At 39.2% G+C, this 17,972-nt stretch overlaps 1 protein-coding gene across 1 annotated transcript in view; it reads right to left on the reverse strand.

Annotated features, from left to right (window-relative positions):
- The window catches only part of CFAP95 (cilia and flagella associated protein 95), a 54,744-nt gene that overhangs the window by 26,616 nt on the left and 10,156 nt on the right, over nucleotides 1–17,972 (reverse strand). Inside the window, exons 2-4 of the mRNA XM_077816410.1 lie at nucleotides 12,180–12,288; nucleotides 4,391–4,512; nucleotides 3,291–3,359 (exon numbers count right to left, since the gene is read on the reverse strand). Coding sequence (XP_077672536.1) covers nucleotides 3,291–3,359; nucleotides 4,391–4,512; nucleotides 12,180–12,288 — 300 coding nt within the window. The remainder of the gene's footprint in view (nucleotides 1–3,290; nucleotides 3,360–4,390; nucleotides 4,513–12,179; nucleotides 12,289–17,972) is intronic.

Below are 17,972 nucleotides of genomic sequence, written 5' to 3' on the forward strand. Positions count from 1 at the left end.
CTTGATGATGCACTGGAGAGGTTTTAGTTGGGGGCTGAAGGTGACCGGCCCAACAAAGAAAGTAACAGAACACCACTAGCCGTCACCTTCAGCCCCCAACTAAAACCTCTCCAGCGCATCAATAGATGATTTCTTGACCAAGAACATAACAATTGCTTGTTTAAGAGATCCTGGCATATTGCACTCCCTTGGATGCACAGACTATCTCTACCACTAATGGATCAGTGTCTACCCATTAGATTTAACAGCTGTACAGGGAATGTAACCAAATTATAGGTCATAGCCTGAAGTTCTTCAAACACTTCAAAAACTTCAGTAAGCAAAATTGACTGAAACGCAATACAGAGGAGGTCTCATCTACACTTTGCACTCACCTCCCTGACACAGAGCTGCTACCATGAAAGCAGTCTATCTGGTCTACGTGAACTTAGCTACATGTACATTCATCAAGCATTTGCACACCTATCTTGAGTATGGGTAACAGTAGATTGGAAAACTAAATTTAAATACTTAGCTCCTTTTTTAAAAAAATACCTTAAAATAATTAAAAGTTATTTATTATGAACCCTATCTATAATCTAATTTTTTTGGATGGCTGAACACCAACAAGAAAAATGTGATGTGATTGACACTGCACTTTTCTGAATAAGATCAAACTTTAAGAGCACAAAGAAATGTACACAGACCAATCACTGAATATTAGTTAGTCATATAGAATGTTAGAGGTCACTTTGACATTGTCTGGAAATTTTCCAAAATATTCTTTTTTACAAGCAAGTAGAATACTTCAAGTATTACTATAAAAATATTATTTTTCCATAAGGGTTAATTTGATGTTGAAATGTATCTTATTATTACAGTCTTTCCCACATAACATGAAGCACTCCTTTTCAGTCCATTGAGCAAACTCATTCTTTTGCATTGTCTTTTTTAAGTTGGCATTTAATTTTAACAGCTACACAGTCAGTGAGAAACAAAAAAAAAAAAAAAAAATTTACATTCAAGAGAGCAGATTCTGAAACACTGTGGAATTAAAGTGTTTTTACCATAATTAGCATTCTATCCGTATACATCTCTCTGTATGGTAAATGAGAGACATCTTAAAGTTATAAGAAAATTACATGGAGGATTGGAATCTGATATAATTAAAACCCAACTGTATCTCTGTTTCCTTATGACAGTTTGATTATTTTAATGTTATAACATATTGAAACCCCCAAAACTACTATGCCTTTCCCCTCCCAGACAGATCACCTTCTCCTGCATTGTCCTCATGTCCACCCTAACAGATCTTGTAATAAAATGCTTTGGCCCTACGGATATGATGAAATGCTCCACTGCCTTTACACTTGGGATCACTTGCCTTGTTCCTTTGGGTTTCAAAATCTCTATCCTATGCTTACATCAAACCTCATTTATAATGCTCAGACTTATATTGCCAGGCAGACAGTTTCCACAGTGCTTAACCCTGAGGCAGCAGAGGCTGATTTCACATTTTACTTTTAGTTTAACACTGTTAAATCAAGAATGACTTCCAATTATATCTTTTAAACAAAACTTAAGAGTTAAAGAGAATTCCATGTTTGATAAGCATGGTGTCTTTTCCACATCAGAAGCTATCCCGGGTAAAATCTTCATTAATCTGTAGTTATGTCACTGTATCACTCATTTCAGCATGAAAACCCTTAAGGAATATTTGTAATTTTTTAAAATCACAAACTGACATTCTAAGCTGAAGTTCTCCTTTACAATAACCCCCCTAAAGTATGGTATGCAAATACATAACTTCAACTCTATCTCTGTATCCCCATCAGATTTTAATCCTTACTTCTGATTTTATATTTGGAGAAGACATTATACTTACACAGCTTGTACTTGTGAAGTACTGAAAAAGAGAACCACAGAGCATTGGTTTTATAACTGGTTTCATAAGCACATGACTCCAATCCTAAACCTGATGCTTTATTACCACATTAAGCTTTGCACTTGCTATGCAGGTGTCATAAATGCCATGCCCTTAGCCTAAATGAATACTTTGGCTCAGTTTCCAATAAGGATGATGGCCCCCATGTTCTAGGTTAAGGCAGAATGGCTAATGATCATGAGTTTATAGAAATGGAAAATTACCAGTCAAGGCAGAAGCTAAACTCACAGAGCTTAATGCAGTCAAATCATGGGTCAGGGGGGATGGGGAGCAGATAATCCCCCTCCCAGAATACTGAAAGAACTGGTACATGAAATTGCACGTCTGATAGCAAGGATTTTTAATAAATATATCAAATCAGAGGTAGTACTCTATGACTGGAGAATAGCAAATATAACATCTATATTTAAGAAAGGGAAAAAACGCAATCTAAGCAACTACAGACCAGTTAGTCTGACCACAATATGCAAGAACAAATTTTGAAGGAAAGAATAATTAAAGACATGGAGGTAAATGAAAAATGGGATAAGATGCAACCCACAGACTGCCTAACCCTGTATGATTCAGAGTAAGGTATTGATGTTTTGTGATCATTAATTAGATGAATCTTTGTAATGGATGCATAAAATTGCATCAGAGATTCTGGTTATTCTCCTGGCACTACAGAAGCAGAATTACGATTGTTTAGATAACCCTAACTGTGCATCTGCATACAAGGGGTCATATTGGGACAGCACAGACCAGCAAAGTGAGATGATACTTTTTCCCCTACAGGCTACATTGTGTGCTCTAGGCCCAAATCATAAAAGGTAATTAGGTCCCACTGACATTTTTTAACACTGAAAAATGACATTTTTTCCTCTAACCTCCTTTTCAGAAACAGTTGAATGGTTTTGGCTGAAATTTAAGAAAAAAAAAAAAAAACAGCCTGAAGCAGACAGCGAGCATGAAAACATTCTCTCACATTGTTAAAGTCTGGCAAACATACAGGTAACAAAAAACAGGGTCTAATAATAGAAAGTGTCCAGCAACATTAATAATAGGCAGTACTACAGCCCTGTGTATTGTATGTATTGCTCTTTTTCCTTAGATTAAAATTAGTGTAATTATTTTACCAATATACTATTACTAAATAATGTTACTTGAGTCAGTAGCTATGCTGGAAGTGAAAACCATACATACTAAGCATAATATTATGGATGAACTAAATACAATAATTCAAGAAGTAATTCTCAATTAGCTAATGTAAAAACAAAGTTTTAGGGATCTTTCCAGACCCAGACACAATACAAGCCACAGAGAACAAATATAATTTATCCCTAAACAGCACATCACTATTTGCTGCTTTTTGGGGAGGATTACTAACATTTGAAAGTGATCTGAAGGGTGTCTTGGCAAAACAGCTCCAACTCCTGTTTTGGGCAGTCCAGTCTCCCTGCAAAAGAAAAGATGATTTTCAGAAAATTAGCATAATCATAAGCAGTTCAATTTTTCAAACTTATTCTATGTAACCTGGTAGCAAGGTTTGAATGATTAACATTTAAAAAGAACCATCTCAGAGCTGTTAAAAACTTTTGCATAGGTTATTAAACCAGCAAATAGCACATTTTCCCCAGATTCACGGGGCAGGGGAGATTAGCTTTGCACTATTTTTTTTATATATATATTTTTTTACCAATGATAAAATGCAATTCCTTTTGCAACAGCAGAAGCTGGTGCAAATGTTAGCATACAAATTATAGCTTGTATGTATGTTTACCATTGCCATCTATGGGCTAGAATGTATACAGCCATCTCAAGTATTTATTAGATTGTAAAGGTCCTACTTTGTTAGCTGGAGGTGGACACATGACAGTTGGAGCCCACTTCTGGAACCCAACCTCAAAAGAGGGGATCCACAGCATGGAGAAATTTCAACTCAAAAATTAATAAAAAACTTTAATTCTGGAGTGGATTCCCTGAGGTTTGGTAGGAGGATGTGTAACCCACACACCTTCTGTGATGGGACAGAACACCCCACTAGTGGCACTGAGACTACTTAGAGAGAGATTAATGAGTCTGCTCTGCAGCCTTAGCTAAAGGCCACGTGGCTTTTAGCTCATGCAGTAGAGATTCATACAATTAGCTCCAGAGGCCCCAGGTTCGATCCCGCCCGCCTGCCGACGACTGGGGTCTATTGGTGTTACAGACAGAGTACATTCCTTCAGACTCCATCTCACTCTCCTCTTATCCACAGATTGCCAATCCCACAAAGGACACTCTACATGATCCTAGGACAGGGGTCTGGTGCTGGCATGGGGAAGGGAAGACCTGGACATGGAGAGTTCCCTTGGCATGTGGATGTGGGGGGACATTGGAAATGGTCCATGTGGAAATGGTCTCATTTTATCATTCTCTGTCATGCAATTCCTATATGAATGGTCCAACACAAAACTCTATAGTGTACACAATAAATATTAATTATACCTGTCAATAACACCATCTTCAAAATTATCTTCATTCAGCATGGATTTACGAATCTCTATTTCCATATATCCTTTATCTGTATACAGTTGAGACAAATGATCCTGGTATGTGGTGATCCATGTCTGGAAAATAGCATAAAAGGACAAATATACTGGGAAAGGGAAAAAAAACAGTTCTCAGTATACAGGCTATTTTCAGTCTGAAATACTGTACAATTGTTTGTTGCTTGCTAATTAATTATTATAATGGATGCTATACATCATAGCCCTATTTTGCTTTGCAAGTGTTGCACAATGTTTAGCTCTGGCTAGGAGGTCTAAAAATAGTGCTCTATACATAAGCAACAGCTAGGTTTGATCACCTGGCCAGGTCTCTTGCTGTAGGAAAAGTGGTATCTGTAAACCGTAAAAAGTGCCAATGCTGTAAATTCTCAAATTCATAAGATGCAAGTATAATTTAACTCTGTTCAGAGCAAGGTCACAGAGCTTATAGTAGTGCTGGAAAAGGGCTGCAAATTTTATTATTGAAATGCATTCTTTGTACAAGTATTCAAGAATATTCAAGACATAAATCTCACTTATTTTACTTCATGGGACCAACATTTCAATAAGTTTGCAAAGATCTTTTTTTCCATTGTGTAAATAGGGGAGAAGAGAGTACAAGCTGGTCACAATTGCTCTTGATTTTATTAAAATGATCAAAGAAGCCTTATTAAACAAAGACTTATTCAATAAGGGACAAATTGACAGTCAGTCTGCCCATTAACTTTTTTCATTCTTATTTTTTTTTCCTTGGAATGGCATAGTTATTGTTTTATATACTTTAAGAAAGCCCGCTCTTACATTTTACCAAATGACATTTCATTCAAATCAGCTACATGAATAGGTGACCTTATAACAAACATAAATAAAAAATACAACACCATATTATTCATAAAAGTGCAGAAAAATGTCTAAAATCTCATCTTAATCAACTCTCAGTAGTTCAATAAAAATACAGAGAAATCGTACTTGTATTCCTAGTTTCATTTGTAATTGGCTAAAACATAGGGTAAATGTTCAGTGATAATGCATTCTTTACATAAGTGTTCAGCTGTGTTGATATTTCCATGAACATCTATTAAATAAAATGACAGCATCTTAATTGAAATTTCAATTTTATTTCTTTAAAATTCATTGTTTAATTCAATAGTTAGAAGTAATAATGCGCACCATACAATTCTGCTTGGTCATCGCTACAGTCAGTCAGCAAACCAATGCCTGTTCAGCATTTGGGTCTTTTTAACCTCATGTACTGTACTATTTTGAAGTATGGTACCGCAGTGAAATTGTTAATGGAAATGTATGCCTTGATAATGGCCTATCACATCTAAAATCATTACCTTGGCCAAGTCTCAGCGTCATTAGTGGGGAAACAAACAGATTCCATTAAGATTATCACAAGAATCTATACATCAGATATTGCATATCTACCATGAAAAATACAACTTAGTTGTGATATGGAAGCAAAAAGTAAAATATGTTCTAACACTTAATACAGAGTCTTAAAACGCTTACTACGTTGTGCTTTCACACAGCCTTAATCAAGGGAGTGTTCCTCTCAACTCACCTTTTATACAATGCTCTCTTTAGAGTCTCACATTATGAATTTAAGTGAAAACTTAGTACCTGTTAATTTTCTTTCTTCAAGTTCTTCTATACCACTGTGAACACTTCAGTTTCACTCCTCCCTGAATAGAAGCCCGCCTCCTCTCAGAGAAAGGAAAGGTGTGATTGTTTCTCTTTGATTTCCTTTTTCCATCTCCTATGTAGCTCTTTCTTTAAAAGCCAAGTGTGCTGCATCTAGAAATTCCATACAGCCATAGTCATAGTTGTGTTTTCCTGCTGCAGCGGTAAGTGGTGCCTGTTTTTTCTGTCGGGGGTAAGATCCTTGCCTATGGCAAGTACCAGCCTCAGCTACTTAGGGACTGCTGTGCATAATGCTAGATGAAAGAGTGGGGTTGGACTTATATTTCTGCCCGGATATGGAATATGAGAGGGAAGGGCTAAGCCCACACTACTTTGGAGACTTTTTTGGAAGCTGCCATGGAAGGAGTATGTCATCAGGAGCTTGATGTGATGAGCATAGAAAGCAATGCTTGAGAATTAGGAGAGGAAGGATACATCCATATCCATGCTCTTCCAAATGCCAAGCCTATATGACCCCATTTCAGGGGAGAACTACAGTGGAGAAGGGGCACCTCGGTGCCCATCATGAAAAAAAAAAGGGAGTACCTGACCCTATGTTGTCAACTCATCCAGAGGGTCTTGACCATTTTCTGGATGGTGGTGCAAGAAACCTTCAGTATGAAACAGTAGAGACAGCAGTTGAAATCCTGAATCCAATGAAGTCTGTGGGAGTTTTGTCATTTGAAATCAGTGGGGCAAGGATTTGGCCTGGAATAACTGAAGAGGGGAGCTGGCTGCCTGAGGCCCAGGTATAATGATTCTTGCTAGCTGATTCTTGCTACATGCATCCAACGAAATGGGTATTCACCCACGAAAGCTTATGCTCCAATACGTCTGTTAGTCTATAAGGTGCCACAGGACTCTTTGCCGCTTTTACAGATCCAGACTAACATGGCTACCCCTCTAATACTTGCTAGCTGAGGCACTCTTCTGACAGCCAAGGTGTCTCCTGGGAACTCCTCTATGCTGGGAGATTCTACAGCAAGTTACCCTGCACCCAATTAGGCAGAAGGACTTCCTGATGCTGATCTGCATGTGGTCCCTGAATCCAAGCACCTCCTCCTGCCCCTAGACTTGGTCTCCAATTTCTCCACTATACTCTGTGTAGCCGTATCACCTGAATACACCAGGAATGCTGAGGAGAGCATCAGACCCACTAAGCCCAAGACTCTTAAAAATCAACTAGAAGCTGAAGAAGCTGTTCCACCTGCTGGAGACAACTGAGAATTCTGTAATGGCCAGCTCCTTAAATGTGCAATAAGAAAGTCATCAAAATCTCAAATATTCTGTCTCCATCTATTGGCAAGGAATGCAATCTAGCAGCATTTGTGTAGACAAATGCAGACAGAAATATGTGTTGTTAAAATATTGGTAATTATAGCATAGTTTTGTTTAGTTGGGATCATAAAGTTGGCTGCTTTTTAAACTACAAGGAAGTGTTTTAATGGAAACCCCCCCAGAAGGGTGAAATGTATTTTGGTTGCCATGGCACACACTTGGCACAGTTACCTCCACTGAGCTCTGTGCTATTTCCAACTAAAATACCAACCTAATATATGTTAAAATAGATCTCTTAACCCACTGACAGAAAAGTATTTGTGCACCCCCTTGTGCTATAGAGAATTGCTCTACAACATTCACGTTTTTCTAATCTACATTTATATCAATTTAAGTTGTTCCCTTGTAGGAGGTACAGAAATTACCACCTCTTGAACTACAGTAGAATTCATAATGTCATATCAAGCCGTATACAATGCAAGCAATGCAATTCACCATAAGATACTTTCTAGTACAGCTGGCAGAAAGAGGTTTAAAATAGTTTTTTGCTCTCTTACTACAAAATCAAAACCTTGGATGGCTAGCAGTAAATCAAATTAAGTGTAAAAGAAAGATATGTCTCCCCAAGGCAAAACATCCTATAAAACAGTCAGCATTCATAACTAAAAAAAAGTCCAGTGCATATATGTATTGCACACAAGTCTACAATAAGTGTTGTACCACACTGTTAAGTTCATAACAATTTTCTACTGTTGTAGAAAAACTAGAAAAAGAATCTCTGGTCCTGGTGGAATGTAACAGCAGGGTTTTTTTCTTTTTAAAATTACAGCACTTTTACTGGAATTTGAATAACAAGAAATGTGTGGTACATGGGAAGGCCTCCTCAAAATGAAAACTGCACCATTGCTATGAGTACTGTACTTCTGTAACTTTTCATACCTCTCCACTGCATGAAAATTTAAATAATTCCATTGAACATGAGGATTTTACTGATCCAATAGGATTGACAGGACCCGTTCCAAAGAAATCTCAGTCAGGCTTCCACATAATTTTTCCAGAGACTGCACAGTTTTGAATAACGAAGAAGCTGGACACAAATAGGCTTGGTCATCACATTTTTACCAAATCTACTGTACTTATGAATATATTCTTTATCAATAGGCAGGAGTGATAAGATGTTTAATGATTCACGATGAAGGATAATAATACCATATTTAACTGACTTATATTTGGGAATGTCCAGGTTTAAATAGAATTCGTAGTAGGCATCCTTCAGTCTCGAGAGACCATGGGTATGCACCCCTGAGAAGTAAAGAATTTTCTCAGTTAGTTTTATGGCAACCGTGGCTGTGGCTGAAGAGACGCACTCGAGAGAGACAATCTCTGCCACATCTGTCACATTTAAAGGTGATGTTTTGACCCTTTGCGCTCTGCCTTCTGCAAGCTCTTTTCTCCTTTGCTAAGCTGGATGGCTTCCTCTTGTAACTCCAGAGATCTTGTTTCCAAAGGCTCTAGTCTTAAGTGTGATCTTCCAGTTGTCCACAACCATGTCCATTTCTTTAAGGTCTCGCTTGCACACTTCCTTGAAATGCAATTTTGGACATCCTTTGTGTCTTTTTCCATATGCCAATTCACCGTAAAGGATGTCCTTTGGAATGCATCTGTCATTTAATTCGGCACACATGCCCAAGCTAGCAGAAGCATCTCTGTTTGAGGAGAGTTTGCATGCTGGGTATACTGGCCCACTTAATCACCTCAGTGTTGGTAACTCTGTCCCTCCAGGAGATTCCAAAGATTCAGTGAAGGCAACGCCTATGAAAGCAGTTGAGCCTCTTTTCCTGATGAGAGAATAAGGTCCATGTCTTGCTCCCATACAAAAGTGTGCTGATAACACATGCACGATACACAGATCTTTGTGTGTTCTGTCAGTTTGTTTGTTCTTTTGCCATACCCTCTTGCTCAGTCTAGACATTGTTGTGGCGGTTTTTCCAGTGTCAATGTTGAGTTCCATTCCAAGTGAAAAGTTGACTGCAATAGTGGACCCCAGGTGTGTGAACTCGTTCACCACTTCAAGTTCATAGTTGTTGATCTTGAAGGAGGGTGCTTCCTCAACTCCTTGGCACATTATGTTCATCTTTCTTAGGCTTATGGTAAGCCCAAAATCTTGGCAGGCTTTAGAAAAGCTGTCCATAAGGTTTTGGAGATGAGCTTCTTTGTGGGTTGTCACTGCTGTGACATCAGCAAAGAGGAGGTGTTGGATAAGTGCCTACCGAGTCTTGGTTTTAGATCTGAGTCATGCAAAATTGAATAGCTTTCCATCAGATCTTGTGTGCAAGTAGATTCCTTCAGTTGAGGAACCAAAACCTTGTTTCAGTAGCAAGGAGAAGAAGATCACAAACAGAGCTGGGGCAAGTACACAGCCTTACTTAACTCTGCTACAAACCTGGAAAGCCTCAGAGACTGAATTGTTGTACTGAACTGTTCCGTACATGTTTTCATGGAAGGATTGAATCATGCTTAAGGACTTTGGGGGGTATCCAGTCTTTGTAAGACCAGTGAAGGCTATGTGAAGGGGCTTTTTTTGTTCTCTGCATTTCTCTTGTAGTTGTCACAGTGAGAAGTTGTCACAGTGTCACATGTCAATAGTAGATCTTTTAGCTCTGAAACCGCACTGTGATTTGGGATAGACTCTGTCTGCAAGCGTCTGACGTCTGTTCAGGACAACTCAGGCAAAGGTTTTTTCCATAATGCTAAGAAGGGAAATGCTAGGATAGTTATTACAGTCACTCCTGTCTCCCTTGTTTTTATAGAGAGTGATGATGTTGGCGTCTCTCATTTCTTGTGGTACTTTGCCTTCTTTCCAGCACAGGTAGAGCAACTTGTGAAGATGTTGCAGTAGAATAGGTTTTCCGCATTTTATGACCTCTGACAGTATTCAGTCTTTTCCGGGGGCCTTTCCATTGGGGAGTCCATCTATGGCAAAGCTAAGCTCTTCGATAGTTGGTTCATCGTCGAGTTGGTTCATAACAGGCAGGCTTTCGATGGCATTGATGGGATAAGATGATAACATAATCCTGATACCTAAAAGAAAATTCTCAGTAAAAGGTAACTTCTATTGCAATACATCAACAGCAAGTTACCCTGGGCCCAATTAACTGTTGCATGCACTTAGTGCACAGTGAGTGAAAAACAGTATCAATGGTTAGTATTTTGCACCCATTTTGCAGTGGTATAAATGACTGCCCCAGGTACAGGACAACAAAGAATCTGGCTCCCTCTAACAGAGACTTTTAAACTTATTACAGGCTTATTGCTACTTTTGAGACACATTTCTATGCTAATTCTGCTCCTTTAGACATCATACCAATATTAAAAATTATATACAAATCTAAGTGAAGATGACTAAGTAAATTCAAACATGTTATTACAACATAAAGATTGAGAATTTAAGGTCTGTTCCTGCTCTCATTGAAGTCTATAGGAATTTTGCCATTTATTTCAACATGAGCAGTATCGGATTCTTAAACACATAAAAGTCAGAAAAGAAAAATTATGGCTCCTTCCGTAACTGTAATTTGTTTCCCCTGGTTATATTCCAAAACATTTGCTTTTAAAAAAATTAGAATACTGACAACAATATACATATCTACCATGCCATCTGTAAAACCCAAGAACTGAAAACCAAAGACATTCTAAATTTCATTCGTCCTAAATAACACGGACATATTACCATCAAGTACAAATAAATTTCTGTTTCATAACACCACCACAGCTTATAGTTGATTGTTATCCAACATATGCAGTGATGCATATTCAGTACAAGAACTCCAGCATGAAGTGTGGAATGTGTAGCTGATCACATGACATCATAACAAAGTATGCAGTTTCAAAACACATCTTTTAATTTTAGAGTTTGGTCTGTTAATGCAATCTGGGTTCACCACTGTGAGTGTGCAGATTGAGAGAAGGCAGATGCCAGGCTTGTGAGTTGAAAGCTGAGAGAAGGATCTAAACTTGGAAGACTAACTCATAATAATAATAATAATACATAATTATAATAATAATAATAAAGATGTTCTGAAGAAGAGAGTACTAACTACACTAACTAGACTCCTGTCCTTGAAGTGGTGGTATGGTTGATTAAAGGCTTCTGGAGCAGGAAGCTGTAATAAACTTATATCTAAGTATAGGATTTCATTAAAGAAATTTTTTTTGTTTACTACTGAAAGAAATTGATTTTAGTTTTATTTTGTCTGTGCCAGATCCTTAGCTGGTGTAGATGGGCATAACTCCATTCCTGATTATTTTAACCGAACTTAACCCCCTTTTAAGCCAACAGAAATTCTGGTCCATATATTTTAAAGCAATATTTGCTGTATTATAGTGAAAACTTAGCTTCTTTTTATGCCTGCATGCATCCCATAATTTTGTCAGATTTGTAAATAAACATTTTTTCATTTTTCTTACTCTGTTTTTCTTATTTCTAATTTAACAATAAGTAATCAGGAAGGGTACAAAAGCTGAAGGGTGGGGAAGAAGTCTAACATAACTGACTTTGAAAAAACACAAAAAAATCTTAGAGGAAGTCAGGCTTTAGACAAGGAAAAGAAATGTTAATTTAGTGGCATGGAATTGAAATATTCTCTTATTATGTTTGTCCAAAAGGTCCATGCTGGAGGCCAATTCAACACATGCCTCCAAAACCAAAACCACATGCAAGCCCTCATGATAAATACATAAACGATATTGAATAATTTGAGCTAAAACAAAGAAAAAATATTTACCCCATCCACAGTTCCAAATCTCGAGTAAGTAGATTGACATAAATTCTTTGAACCTAAAGGAACTTCATTGATATCATAATCTTTAGGTTCAGCCTCTCTGTTTTGGTGCCTTTAAAAAAAAGTTTATATTTGTGAGACGACAAATGTAATCATGATCTCTTTTTTTGAAATCAAAATTTCACTGGATATAGTGAAACTCTCCACATTTATGCGTATCATAGGCTTGGCACTACTGTACCACCCATTCTTTTATCCTACTATTATAATCGTAAGTGCAGTTGCTGGCTGCAATAGTATCTTGTTGCACCTAGAGGTGAAGAGTGAGATTTACCACTGAAAATAATATATTTAATAGTACTACTAAATATAATTAAATGAAAAAAAAATAAAGAAAAAATCTATAACAGAAAGAAACCAGGAAAGCAATAGACATGTTGATTGAAGTTTTACTGCAACAAAACTATGGCATATCAGCTAACCTATCACTACCCCTTTTCCCCTTTAAAAAACTGTTATAAGAATCCAAAATGACATGAAAAAAGGATAATGTAATTTTATGCCGAGTTATCTTTTGACAAAACAATTAACATTTAAACCAGAAAGTTTCTATATTTAGTGAAATAAACACTATGCAAACTATACAAATAATCCTGCATTACTTACTAGTCTGTTTACACCAGGCAAGGAACTCAAGCTGCCTGCTGGTGAAAAGCATTCACTAGCTAAGGCAAAACCAATGTCAGACAAATAGCCAACTCCCTCCTGCTCATGCCTTTGAAATAATTTATTAGCAAACAATTAAATCTGAGGCTGAATTTCCATCCCTAGTCTAAATGGGTTCTATTTGCTCCCCTGAGACTGGTGAGTGTGATACATTAGAAGAGATTTTCAGTCACAAAGATAGACTGTTATGTGCCAAGCACTGTTGTCAAAAATCCATTTTTATTTACATCTTGCAGAGCACCTATAAAGGTTCAGCCTATACAGCACTCTATAAAGAGAAATATTTCAGTTCTTCATGGTTACAAATGATGGAGAAGAATTTAATTCTTGTGTCAGGAACTAGTATTCAGAAGTATCAAATGTTCAATGGATACTTGGATTTAATATTAAATACATTATATATTCCTAGAAAACTCTTCTAGATGGGGGAGGAATATAATTGCTAGTCTTCACCTCACTGTCATTTTAGTTACACAGAAAAGGATTATGCAGGGACACTACATTAATGAGACACCTTTTGGATACATATAATCAATAGAACTGCTAAGGGATAACTGTAGAATACAAAAAGGCAACTTTGAATAGCAGCAGCAAAGTGCAAGAATGGATGAAAACCCTAAACAAATCCTCTTCCTCCCCCCATCCCCCATTTCCTTCCCTGATGAGAGAAATAACGGTGCGAGTGAAATCCTGATCTTATTGAAGTCAATGGGAGTTTTGCCATTGACTTAAACAAAGCCAGGATTTCACTGTGTGAATGTGTAAGAGAATTTAGTTGATGTAAAGGAGATTTAGATCTGGATGTCATCTGTATATTTATGACATTTTAAAATGTGTTCTCACAGTAGCTCTCTCACTAGCTTTATACAGATGTTGAATAATGTGATGGAGAGAACTGAGGCCTGCGAGACTCTAAGGGCTTTAATGAGGAGGAACAGTTATTCCAAACCATCCTGAGTCCATCCATGTCTACACGGAGCAGCAATGCTCACTACAGGGATGTAATTTCTAAAATGCACTAACATGCAGTGCACTAATTTCTCTGTGTAGACGCTTCTGGTGCACACTAACCATTCTCTCCTACACTTAAACATAGTGCTGTTTGAAACAGTACTAAGTTAAAGTGCATTAGGAAACTTTTAGTGTGCACCAGCAGGGTCTACATGGACTAATTAGTGTGCAAAATGTTAGTATGTTTTAGAAATCACACCCCTGTAGTACACATTGCTGCTCCATGTGGACAAACACTATGTGCTTTTATAGGGCCTACCATGATCCTGAACCTGATTGGGGCCTGCAGGCACTGCCATAACATTAAAAACAATTATACAAATCAGGGCAAGATATTTTTTTTTTGGGGGGGGGGATTAATTTTGCTTACAGCTTTTAAAATAATCTCTCTATATGCAAAAGAACTTTAAAGACACGAGGAACGTATTCCTGTCCCACGTATTCCTGTCCCAACATTCCATGTTTATTTAATTGGAAAAATGTCACTCCCTACATTCTTATGGGAGAACAGTACACTATTCTATTTGAATGTTTGTCTTCCTTTTAATGGCTGTGGACTCGCGAGTTGTTTTCAAGCTTTGGTACTAAAGGATTCTTTTACTAGAATGGATTCCTTCTTTTCAAAGAGACAAGACAGATGATCCACACATGCCTCTCACAAGCTCTTCAGCGGAAGTCCAAGCTGGAGGTCAAATTGTCATTTTAACTTTTTTTTTGTATTAAAAAAACCCCAACAATGTCAATGTTCAAGAGTCTGACTTTAACAAAACAAAAACAAAACAAACAACTTTCCCCCTTGTGGTATTGCATGGTGTTTACAGAATTGTGTGATGATCATTCTAAGTTCTTCAGGAAAGGGACCTTGCTTTCATACTTGTCTTTAAAGCATCTAGCACACTGATGGCTCTGTATAAATACATACAAAATAATAATCTGCATATATATTCAAGCCTAAGAACAATGAGATAAAGAGAGAGGCAGACCAAATTCTGAAATCCTTCCTTTTGTTACTTTAGATCAGACACTTGGTATTATTTTTTTAATGTTACGATTTTGATCCAACTCCCAATGGAGTCAGTGGAAACAATCCCACACTCAATATAAGTTTGATCTGGTCCCATAGTTGTTGTTTCCGTGCACTGCTCCTGTCTGCAAGCACCACCCCCGCAGTTCCCATTGGCCAGGAACAGGGAACGGTGGCCAGTGGGAGCTGAGGGAGCAGTGCCTCCAGAGAGGGGCGGTGCACAGAGCCAAGTGCCTCCGCAGGGGCCACAGGGGCATGTTGGCCCCTTCTGGGAGAGGCATAGGGCCGGGGCAGGCTGGCAGCCTGCCTTAGCCCCCCGATGTGCCGCCAACTGGGAGCCGCCTGAGGTAAGTGCTGCCCAGTGGGAGCCCACACCCGAAGCCCCCTCCCACAGCCAGCACCCCATACCCTCTCCTGCACCCCAACACTCTGCCCCATCCCAGAGCCCCCTCCTGCATGCAAACTCCCTCCCAGAACTTGCACCCCTCACCCCCTCCTGCAACCCAAGCCCTTGCCCCAGGCTCAGCCAGGAGCCCTCTCCCACACTGCGAACACCTCAGCCCCAGCCCAGAGCCCGCACCCCCTCCCGAAACCCAACCCTCTACCCCAGCCCAGTGAAAGTGAGTGAGGGGGGAGAGCGAGCGACAGGGGGGGCAATGGAGTGAGCGGGGCATGGCCTCAGGAAGGGATGGAGTAGGTCCTGGGTTGCTCTTACATTCAAAAAGTGATCTTGGGCATACAAAGGTTGGAGACCACTGATATACAACATGAGCTGAATTAACTGTTATTTCCATGATAATAATATGGTAAAACATTAAAATTGGGGCTTTTAAGGGTTAAATCATGCAGAATGACAAAGCTAAGGCGATACATGCAAACTGGAACTTTGACCTCAATTTCTATGCACCTTACAGAGTTCCCAAATGACCCTGTCAATTTGCAGGAACATATTTGACTAGATTTTCCACTGCACAGGCAAATTACCCACCCAAAAGCCTTCCTTTTATATACCTTTGTTTTAAACAAGAAGTGCACTGCTAATTAATGAGGGCTATTCCTAAACCAAATTACACCCTCTAGTCCCCCAGCATTTTCAACTGAAGAGCATCTTAAAACACGAAAATGCTGCACTAATTTTGGATAACAGAGTTTCCCCACCACCCGGTTTTCAACTGGAACGCCTGGTCGAAAAGGGAGCCTGGCAGCTCCGCTTACAGGGCCATTAGAAATCCAGTTGGTGTGGGGCTGGCAGGCTTCCTACCTGGCTCCACATGGCTCCTAGGTGGAGGAAGGGCCACAGGAGCTCTGTTCACTGCCCCCGCCCCACCCTGAGCGCCAGCTCCGCAGCTTCCATTTGTCGGGAACTGAGACCAATGGGAATTGCAGGGGAGCACCTGCGGGCAGAGGCAGTGTGCAGAGTCACCTGGCTGTGCCTCAACTTAGGAGCTAAGGGACATGTCGTTGCTTGCGGGTAGCCACCCAAAGTGAACGCCACCTGGATCTCACACCCCAAAAACCCCTCCCACAACCCTACTCCCTGTCCCAGTCCTAAGCCCCCTCCCACACCCAAACCTCCACCCGGAGCCCACACCCCGAAACTCCTCCCATGCCCCAACCCCCTGCCCCAGCCCAGAGCCCCCTTCCGTACTCCAAACCCCTCAGCCCCAGCCTGGAGTACCCTCCTGCAACCCAAACCCCTCATCTCCAGAGCTTGCACCTCCAGCCAACGCCCTCATCCAACCCCCTAACCGGTGAAAATGAGTGAGTGAGTGAGGGTTGGGGAGAGCAAGCGACAGAGGGATGGGGATGGAGTGAGTGGTGGCAGAGCCTCGGAGAAGGGGCAGGGAAGGGGCTGATCCTTGGGGCAAGAGTGTTCAGGTTTGTGCAATTAGAAAGTTGGCAACCCTACCCCATGGTCAAAAATGTTGGAGCTGGTTTTCCCTCAAAATAAATAAATTATCTTTGGGCAAAGACCAAGTGAATATTTCAGAAATAAAATGCAGCTGAAAACAGCAGGACTCATATAGAAAACTTTATGCAATCTTAACTCTAGTGATAATTGTTATCCTGATACTGTATAATACTTCGTCTACCAACACTGTAACTCATCAAAAGGAGAAAACAGGGACTTTTAAATGTAAATGGCATTGTAGCCAAGTCTCCTGATATTTGGTGTTTCTTTAAAGCCCTAGTCCCTGGAGTCAAGTGATTATACAGGGGTCTCAGTTTTCATAGAAAAGAGTGTTTCTAATCCTCATGGTTGCAAAGAAATGCCTGAAAGCATGAGCTGAGTGTACCCTAAGGCTCAGAAACCAGAAGACAAAGAAAAGGAACCCCAAATTGTTTATTTTTAAAAATTTTCGTGATTTTTAAGCCAATCTTATAATTTTCTAGGCTTGACTTGAGATTTTTAAACACAGGGTGTTGACAGTACTACTAGCTAGCCACTGAGCTACCCAAGTTCACAATACTGTGTTAATTGCCAGTGACAGATGTCAGTTTTCCTGAAAATTAACTACTCTGAAAGACCAAAATCTAGTAAAATAAAGATGAAAAGTTACAACGATTAAAAATCAATTTATATTAAAAAAAATTATCACTAAAGATTTGGTTCATACAGGCCTGATCCACCCCCTTACACTTGGTAACTTATTCCATGAGTAAAAAGAATGAGGAGTACTTGTAGCACCTTAGAGACTAACAAATTGATTTGGGCATAAGCTTTTGTGGGCTAAAACCCACTTCATCAGATGCATGCAGTGGAAAATACAGTAGGAAGATATATATGAAGATATGTATACACACAGAGAACATGAAAAAATGGGCGTTGCCATACCAACTCTAACAAAACTAATCAATTAAGGTGAGCTATTATCAGCAGGAGAAAAAAAAACTTTTGTAATGATAATCAGGATGGCTCATTTCAAACAGTTGACAAGAAGGTGTGAGTAACAGTAGGGGAAAAATTAGCATGGAAATAGTTTTTAGTTTGTGTAATGACTCATCCACTCCGAGTCTTTATTGATGAAATGGGT

The sequence above is a fragment of the Eretmochelys imbricata genome, chromosome 5 (genome assembly GCF_965152235.1).
Source record: "Eretmochelys imbricata isolate rEreImb1 chromosome 5, rEreImb1.hap1, whole genome shotgun sequence".
Taxonomy (NCBI): Eukaryota; Metazoa; Chordata; order Testudines; family Cheloniidae; genus Eretmochelys; species Eretmochelys imbricata.